Source organism: Callospermophilus lateralis, chromosome 2 (assembly GCF_048772815.1).
Source record: "Callospermophilus lateralis isolate mCalLat2 chromosome 2, mCalLat2.hap1, whole genome shotgun sequence".
Taxonomy (NCBI): Eukaryota; Metazoa; Chordata; class Mammalia; order Rodentia; family Sciuridae; genus Callospermophilus; species Callospermophilus lateralis.
Genome location: NC_135306.1, coordinates 118874732 through 118884459, shown reverse-complemented (window position 1 = coordinate 118884459; position 9728 = coordinate 118874732). Strand labels below are relative to the sequence as shown.

The following is a 9728-nucleotide window of genomic DNA, read 5'->3' as shown; positions in this document are numbered from 1 at the left end:
CAATAAAAATTGTATAGAACACATTTTCTTCACACTCTTCTAAATGCAGACTTAAAAACCCTCCCCCCCCAGAGCAATGATCTAAGGATTAGCTGGTCCTGAGTGATTGTGAACTATAGCATGAATTTTATAACACTTGGGGTAACACCCAGTCTTTTCATTTTTGTGAGAGCCCATCAAGAAAGCCATATAATTGTATCCAAACACCCTCTTGTTTAGCAATACTGAGTCTGTACCAACCTGTTTTCTTTCTTATCTTAATCCCTCTCCAAAGAGTTTATCTCTTTAGATCAATCGATGCCTTGACTAGATTCTTTTTTGAGGGGAGAGAGGTACCAGAGATTAAACTCAGGGGCACTCAACCACTGAGCCACATTCCCAGCCCTATTTTGTATTTTATTTAGAGACAGGGTCTCACTGAGTTGCTTAGCGTCTCACTTGCTGAGGCTAACTTTGAATTTGCCATCCTCCTGACTCAGCCTCTGGAGCTGCTGGGATTACAGACATGTGCCATTGCACCCAGCTTGATCTGATTCTTTATTATAAAAATTTCATTCATTAAGTGAACTTTCTCTCTATCTTTCTGGAACTGGGAATTAAACCCAGGCCCTCAAACCCGCTAAGCAAAACTCTACCATTAAGCTATACCCCTAGCATTCAACAAACATTCGTAGCATTCATTTAGTAGCATTCACTGTCTACTATATTTTAGATACTGTTCTTTGACTTCAAAGCGCCTGTAGTTTTGTGGAGAAGAAAGACAAGAGTCACTGTGAAAGCAGTAGTCAGAACTTCATGCTGGTTTCTTTTGCCCTCCAAATCCTGTGGGGGCAATGCAAGGGGTCTTTCATGGATGCCTAAAGTGAATTGCATTACAATTGGGCAGCACTGAGCTTAGGGAATTTACCACTTAAAATAAACAGGATGAAGTCTACAACTTGTAGGTGGGGAGATATTATCTATTAAGTTTGCTTGCTTCAAACAGTACCCTGAGAAATGACCTGAGTGAAGAGCAGTTAAAGACTTACATACTCCCGCAAACCTAGAAAGAATGTTCAGGAAAGTTCAAGGTCACCACAGATTGCCTCTTCCAATATAAATACAGTGTTTCCTATACACTGCATGTGAAGACCAACTAACCTAATATTTGGGGACGCAAGAGAGTTCTGAAAGACGGTATCTATGCCAAAATATGAAGGTCAAATAGGAATCAGCTGCATAAAAGGAGGCAGACAGCATTTCAGATAGGAAAAATGTTGTGTATAAAACTTGAAGAAAATAATATCATCCAACACTTTTCTCATTTCCTTTCATATTCATCTCCATATTTAGTTCCACTCTTAAATAAAGACTTGTAGTCAGTGTAACTCTGGAAAGCCTAAGATTCAATATACTTCTATAAATTACATGGCCCCTGGAATCTCTTAGGAGTGATTTCTGGGACAAATTTTATGATTCAATGTGTTGGCCCATCTAATGTTCTGATTCTGCATCTTATTGATCTTTAAAGAGACAAATCTAATTTTGTGGCATGGTTTTAGGTACTGGAATTTCAGCCTAAAATCTATCTCCTCTAAAATCTAAATCCTACTAATGAGTTTTGTGAGCAAAATGTACATTTAGTATGTATTTTTTTTCTTTGAATTAGCTACAGATGATTCTATTGCCTACCACTAAAAACACCAGCTGATCCAATGTATTTTAAATTTTACCAAAGGACAGTAAAAATATTTTGATAAAATGTTACCTGTTTCTAAGATAATGACACAATCTTGTCATTGGTGGAGAAAGGGCTTTGGGTTGCTTTTCCAGAAAAGTTCCGTACTAGATAGGTTGATGGTCTAGATAGATTAGTATAATTCCTATTAATTTATTTGCTTAGCAGGAATCAACTTGGCATGTCTTATATTTATCTAGAACAAACTGTTTATCTTACATCAGTGCTACCCCCAATTCCAGTTAGCTCCCTTTTCCTTCATAAATGTGAGAACCCCAGAAAGAAACACCAGACCCTGGGATTACCACGCCTGACCAATCCTATATTTTTGATAATGTTATCTGTAAGGCAATATCACTCAAGTCATCAGAAAGATTGGTTTAAATACTTTTGCCCCACTCCTTTGCATTTTTCCTGGAACTTTCATGCCTAAAAATAATAATTCAAGGATGGGAATAAAAGCCAAGTCCGTGCATCTATTTGAATCATTTATTTCAACATAACCATTATTTTAAATTTACATCTGTTAACATTTAATACCTAGAGAAGAGGTCTGAGAACAACCTCATAAAAGGATTACTTGACAGTTTTAACAAAAGTGCTATGGCTTGTTTGTTTCAAAAACAGAATTGCCAGTCACACAGAGACACTTATTGTCTCTGGAAATTGACTTGGAAAATAAAATGTTTACATATTTACACTGTACATTCAAGCAGGATTTTTTAAACAGGCTATTCTGAAGCTTTATTAATAACAATAAACTTACTAACTTCTTTAACCCTCTGGCATTCAATGGATGGTATTAATTTTACATAAATGTGACTCTTCATGTGATTCTCCTCTTTATCATAACCTAAGTGGACTTTCTTTCATCAGCTCCAGGTCACATATTTACCTTCCATATGAAGTAGGTTTTTTTTTTTTTTTTTTTAGCCAAACCCTTTCTTATTGCAGTTGGGGTTTACTAACATCTATGTATTTACGATATAAAGGCAAATTATTTAGAGGGATGTCCCTAAAAACTAAAATAATCTCATTAAGTCCTTCTTAAATACATTTAACAGTATAAAATTTATGATTATAATAGGCTAATATCTAAATAAGTAAATAATTTTCTAGGTACTTATTAGTATTGATTCCCTAGTGGTTTATTCCATCTACATGAGAATTTATTTTAATAATGATATATATATTTAAAAAAACATTATGAGTATAAAATGACTAATATAAATTACCATAGCTATGACCAAAAGTAAACATTAAAAAAGCAGTTTGTATGTTAAAATACATAGAAATTTACTATACTTCTTTATTGAAGTGCTATTTATAAAAGTAGAAAACTTTACAAAGTGCTATTTTCATGAATTTTCCGTTTTCTCAATTCTTGAGCCAGAGCAAAAGGCAAACATTACAAACAGTGCAAGGCAGCACTGGCCATCCATCACCTTGAGTTCAGACATTAAACTCCAGTGCAGAGTCTGGGCCTCAAAGCAGTTGTTCATTCTTACCTCACTCACCTAATTGGTGATAGAGCCTCATTCACTGAGAAACAAACTAACTTCATTTCATCTTTTGAAGCAAACATGTAGATTCAAAAGTATGTATTGAAATGGAATTTTCAAACTGATCATTTCAAAAATCAAGAATCATAATGCTAAAATATTTACTCTGAATATCTTAAAAATCACATGGAGAATATAGGTCATGGTATATGAAATTTTAACTTAAATAATAAGATAAATAGAAAAAAGGGGAAAGGTAGACATTACAGTGAATAAAATGTTATTCTCTGATTTTGTGTGTGTGTGCAAGGGATCAGACTCAGAGTCTCCTGTAGGCAAGCATTCTACCCCTGAACTGCTACACTCCAGCCCATTATTTATTCTTTATCACACAAATTTAAATTCAAAAGTTCAGAACAAATGATTTAAAATTCTCCATATCTTTGAGCTCAAAATTGGTGAAAGTTTGAAATTTAAAAGAGTTGACGGATTTAAGGAAGAGCTTTCATGTTAGTTACCTCATCTTCATTTGTTTTGAGTTTCATGGGAACAATGTGAACTAACCCTGGCATTTTGCTTCTAGACAAGACAATGATTAGGAGGATAATAATAACATAGTTCTTACATTTGTACACTTCACCAACACCTGTCATTATCCTTAGTTTATATGGACGAAACCGAGTAAGTTAGAAAAATGGAAAATAAAATCAAATGGAAGCAAACAACAAATCAAGCATGACAAAAATGCACTCATGGGGCTGGGGTTGTGGCTCAGTGGCAGAGTGCTTGCCTAGCATGTTCGAGACACTGGGTTCAATTCTCAGCATCGAGTATAAACGAATAAAACAAAGATCTATCGACAACTAAAAAAATCCACTCATGATGACTGTCACAATATTGAGTTCCAGGATTATATGTTCTCTGTAGGTCTAACAAATTATTTTCACCACTATCCTTTGGTCTTTACCCTGAAATAGGAGCGAAATTTCCAGATGGTCAGCATGGCCGGCAACTAAAGAGTTAGGATCATTAATATTGTGTTCCCATGGACATAAAAATGTATATTATTTGTATTATAAGCTTTTGGCGAAAAGAAAAATGCAAAAATGCAATGCATTATGCATTTTTTTTTTTAAAAAAGCCTCAGAGTTCTGACTCTTTGTCATTTTCATCCAGGTAGTATTCATCATCTGTGGTAGTGTCTGTGTCACAATCTGAGTCCACTGGGTCCTCCTCATATATATTAAGTGGTTCATTGGCAAATAAGCCATCTTTTGGCACCTGACTGCTAGGAGAATTTGAACTTAATGACTCTGATGTGTTGGAAGGGTTGATTACGTCATCTTTCAGGAAGCCTGGGTTCTTAAGAAAACTTGGTTTCCATAATCTTCCTTGTGTGAGTGACCTCTTTACATTCTCCAAGAAAGCCAACTGTTGTTCTTTCCCAAAAATCCCATAGTCAATAGGTCTGGATATAGATGATGCAGACTTGGGAACTGTTTTTGTCCTGCTGCTATACAAAGCCCAACTTTCATCACAGGAAGGAAGTTCAGAAAAAGATTTGAATCTTCTGCCATATCCAGCGTTGGTAGAGAATTCATTCTCAAGGCTCAGTTGACTCAGGGCATTGTCAATAGAAGTGCTTTCAGAAAAATGGCGCTCCCTGACTTTGGGAGGTCCACTTACATATAGCTGATCACCTAGCACATTGATGTTCTTTAAGCTCTTTGAACGATAGAGATGTGGCTCAGATTCCCTGTTCGGAGATGAAGCACTCCTTTGTTGCTGCTGACAGCTGGCCAGTGAGAGGTTGACTGTAGAATTTTGTGCAGGCTCCAGTGGAAAAGGAGGGCTCAGCCTCTTCTGATGGTCAGAGAAGTCAACTTCTCTGAGGCTGGTGAATGTGAGCTGGGTTGGGGCTCCTGATTCTTTTTCCAAAATCTGAGCTACTGTCACATCTTCAGAATTCTCATGCTTTGGGGGTGATTCTGAGACATTTTGAAACTCATTCGGATGTAGTTGTGAAATGTTGTCAGACTTCTGATCACAGGAGTGGCTAGAAGTTTCTCTGCCGGATGTCATCATATCCTGGAGAGGGTTCTCCATATTCATCCCATTATTACTCAAGCAGCTATCATCTGTGGAGCCTGTGGAATTTGGAGTAGGCTCAGGGGACAGTGGGTCACATTCCAGATTGCCAAGTGATAAATGGCCAAAGCCAGATTTGCTCCCGCTTTGGGGGAAGATAGTAGCTACATGTCTTCTAGGACTTAAGTCCTTAGTGGGGAATTTTCTGTTTGCTTTAGACATGGCTGCCAATCTATGTTTAACTGTAGATTTGTTTTCTGCTTTTTCTGGGTTATCCAAGTTGGTTTTATTTTCATTACTCCCTCCAGGAAGTAAAGTTTGATCCCAAGCTAATTTCTGCATTTCATCTTTAACCTTCCTGCTTCCTGTTATATTTATATCCTGACTTGCTTGAGATGATTCTCTGGGTTCAGACTCTAAATTCTCTAAATCTTGTTCACCTGAATGAGTCTCTTCAACTACTTGCAGTTTCTGGAATGCCGGAATTAAAGCAAAGACTCGGTTTTCTGAATCAGAAAGCATTCTATCAGTTCTTTTATGGCAATCTGTTTCAATTTTCCCTCTGATCTCTCTCGGCTGTGATCCACTGGAGCAATGATCTACAAATATCACTGTGTGATCTTTTTGAGGACACTCTCCACTTGCAGTAGCTATAAAGTCTATACAACTACCTGCACACTCCCTGGAACTTCTGGTTTGAGAATTTTCAACAGTATCTTCTAACTGGGCTGGGAGACCATTTCTTGCATTAATGGAAGTTTCAGAGTTTTTGTCGGTACCATTTCTTTCCTGAAGCATTACTGATGTATGCAGGGTTCCACTTTGACATTTCCCCCCTTTCTCTTTTCTGCTTTGTAAATCACCTAAAGGTGTTTTAGCTAAGTTGTCTGGGGAAATATTTCTAGTCTTAGATTCTCCTTTATGAAGACAAACATCTGTCCCAACAGAAGCCATTTCTGAGAGCCCATTGTTTGGTAATTTGAAAACAGCCATGTTTTCAGTGGTCTGAGAAAGATAACTTTGAGCAGAGTTGACTGGTACCTTTAGATTTTCAGATGAAAGTGTTTCTGATTGGTCTGGTGGAGAATAAGTTGGTTCATCTCTTTCTAAATCATTAGGAAATGTTTCAGTTTCCACTTGAGGTGATTCTGTAAGTGGACTGGCATTTTGTGTATACCGTTGAAGGAGATCACAGAATTTTTTGCTGGGTTTCCTTGGTAGAGTATAATATATTGAAACCACCTCAAGACATTTTACATTTTCTTCATCACCAGAAACAGAAAACGTGCTAGTTGTCTTAAATTTATGCAATGTTTTCCTGCATTCTTTTCCTGACAATTCTGCACATTGATCTTCATTTGAAAGGGAAAATACACTTGTCCTGGAGGCAATAGTTTCACCATCCTTTTCCGTGCATTCTGGAGAGAATCCCTTTAGATGATGTCTTTTGGTTAAAGAACAATCTCTAACAGATGAATCATTTTCCAGAGAGTTAACCATTCTCTCCCAAGGGCTTGGTGTTACAGCATAAGTATCTGTGTCTGAAACTGATGTCTGTTTTCTTCCATCTTTTCTAGTTGAGGCACATGGCTCCCCTGAAGGACAGGACATAGCCCTCTTGATGAGGAATGGAAGTGGTCCTTTTCTGACAGAAGTATTTTGAATGCCTTTCATATATGTCTTCCTCTCTGTGTCTTCAGGTGCTTCAGGGACTGAGTCTGAAACAACTTTGGAACTTTCACTTGTCAACTCAGGAGAACTGCTTGATTGATACTTCCCAACTGGATCTTCCACATTGTTTTTTATTTGGAATGGAAGTGGTCCATTCCTAATGGAAGCAGCCATTATCTTACTTTCAGGCTGTCTGCTGTTTATGAGAAAACTGGCTGATTTTCTTGGCAAGGTACAATAAATTGTGTTAAGCTCATTGTTTTGGTTCTCCTCAATGAGGCTACTATCTTCACTGATGGGTATTGACCTATTTTCTATTTTGCTTAATTTTTCAATACAGGATATGCGACGTCTTATTTTTCCCTTTCCCCTTCCATTTCTGAATGGAGAGCATGAATGGCATTTGACAACATCAACCACTTCATCACTTATAGGCATGTGACTATCCATACTCTTCTGATTTCCTGAGGGGCTTACAGCAAACTGATCATTTTGTTTCTTGCTAGCATTGTCTTTTCCTTCCCTTTCTCTCAGAAGTAGATCTTTGTCTGAAGTACTTTTCCTGGAGAACACTGTAATAGAAGGAATCATAAGTGCATCAGGGAAAGAATTATTTGATGGTGAGGAATCTGCTGGTGCACCTGATAATAGACCTGAAGAACTGCTTAAGCTATTGTTCCCAGCAGCCAGCTTGCTACAGTTAGTAGAGTGAGTTGTGGGGCATTGTTCTCCTGCAGTATCTGAAATAACAGCTTCCTCTGGAGACTGTGTGTTTTGAGTATCAATAGGTTCAGAGTGCCCGTGGTAATTTTTAATAATGCTTGAAATATCTTCACTACCTACTGTTAATTCCTGATGACACTCTTGATTTGGGCCAAGGAAAGATGGTGGTGTTATGCTTTCCTGGGTGAAAGAAAGGGAAGTTGTTGAACCAAGTTTTTTGTCCCCATGAAAACTCTTCTCTTTTTTAAGTTCATTGGCCTTCTCTCTGTGTGATGCATACATTTGGGAAGTATTGTTCCTGGAAAAGACTCTGGGTGACCTTTTGAAATTTATTTTGGGAGGTTCATTAAAATTCAACCTATTGCTCTTGGCTGAGTCCTGGGAGAGAGAATTCTGAGAATCCGTTAAAGGGCTAGAGATCACTGTCTGTGAAACAGGTTGGGGTATTTCACCTGTTATGTTCACCTGGTCCATCTTGTTTAGTTGTTTGTTTTCTTCTAAAATAGATTCAGTCAAGTTCTTCTCATTATTCATTTCTGTGACCGAGATATTGAGCTGGCTTTCAGTCAGTGACAGAGAATCAGTTGAATTGCTATCTGTCACAATATCTTCCACATGGCTTCTTATTGGAAGAGTATCTGGATTATTTGGAATAATTTTCTGCAAAGTCACTGTAGACTGCTGAAAGTTGGGACTCTGAGAATTCCCTTGTTCATCAGGAATCCCGGAAAAGGAATTTTTGAATGAGGACACTAGAGTCTGAGCAATTCCAAATGAGTAAGGTTCTTTGTTTATAAGTACTTCTCTAGGAGAACTGTCCTGATGACATTCCAACCCACTAGATTTGATGTGATAACCTGAACCAGTCCTGGAGTAAACATTAGGTGTGCCAAAATGAGTAGATTGGCTCTCATTACCAGGTGATATCTCCATGCTCTCTGGTGGGGAAGTTTGAAAATCAGGTTGCCACAGATGTGGCTCTTCTTGGCCTCTGAAAATATTTGTTCCATAATGAGAAGAAAATGGTTCCCAGTGTCGAGAAGGGATACTATGACCATGAATAGCTGATGCACTATTTGCTTCAATGGAAATCATTTCAAAGTCTCTGTCAGAAGAAGTGAATGGTTTCCTACCTGGATGAAAGTCAGAATAGGGAAAATATTCTTTCTGTTGGTTCCAAAAAGAACTTGGTCCAAATCTCTGTTCTCTGCTTTGTCGAAAGGTATGGCTAAAGAAAGACCTAGCAAATGGGTTGTCTTGATAGTAAAATGGCATATTCTCTGAGTTCTCAAATGCATCAGGACTCATTGCATTATCCATGGGGGCATTTAAACTAGCACTCTGGAAAACATTCCGTGAATGGTAAAATTCATATCTCCTATTCTCCTGAAAACACCTTGGGTACATATACTGGTCAGCAGGGTCCATTTCCATGGGTGATGGTGCCCTCAGAAATTCTTCCTGGTTCTGTCTATCTCCAGAAGAATCTGATCTATTCCATATGATGGATGACAAAGGAGTTCTCTTTGGGGTCCGCTGGTGGCTTGGTGGTACAAGCCTACTCTTGTTCTGAGTTGTGGCTGGAAAATGTATGCTTCTTGCTGTGAAATGCCTTGTGGCTGGTGAGGCTGTTCGTTGCCGGCTGTCAAAACATAGAGACGTACTACCAAGAGTAATCTTTTGTGCATAATCGTCTTTTAAGATTCTGGGCTCCCTTGACCTGTACATATCACAAATTGTCCTTGTCCTGGGAGAAAAGGTTTTAAAACCTTCTCTAGGAGTTCCTGGTCGCAGGATGTCATAAATTGACATATTGGAAGTTTCATTGTAACGATGTTTGTGTGTTCCTGTAATATTGCCACGTCTGTTCCCACTGGAGTAAGAACGACTGAAGGGTGTTCTTGATCCGTAGTTTAGGGACATGTTGGTATTCACTGAACTTGCAGACTGCTCCTGAGCCAGTGTGCTATCCAAATCATCTAAAACTAAAGGAGAATATGAGTCAATTTTTTGTTTATTATTTTATA

At 38.0% G+C, this 9728-nt stretch overlaps 1 protein-coding gene across 3 annotated transcripts in view; it reads right to left on the bottom strand.

Moving 5' to 3' along the window:
- Positions 1-4362: 4362 nt before the first annotated feature.
- The window catches only part of Exph5 (exophilin 5), a 72677-nt gene continuing 67311 nt past the window's right edge, over positions 4363-9728 (bottom strand). For 2 of the 3 annotated variants that reach the window (XM_076843796.2, XM_076843797.2), the window contains exons 6-7: positions 7729-9686; positions 4363-7668 (exon numbers count right to left, since the gene is read on the bottom strand). In XM_076843796.2, coding sequence (XP_076699911.2) covers positions 4363-7668; positions 7729-9686 — 5264 coding nt within the window. Of the gene's footprint in view, positions 9687-9728 lie in introns of all 3 variants that reach the window. The other variant, XM_076843795.2, reaches the window with a different exon arrangement.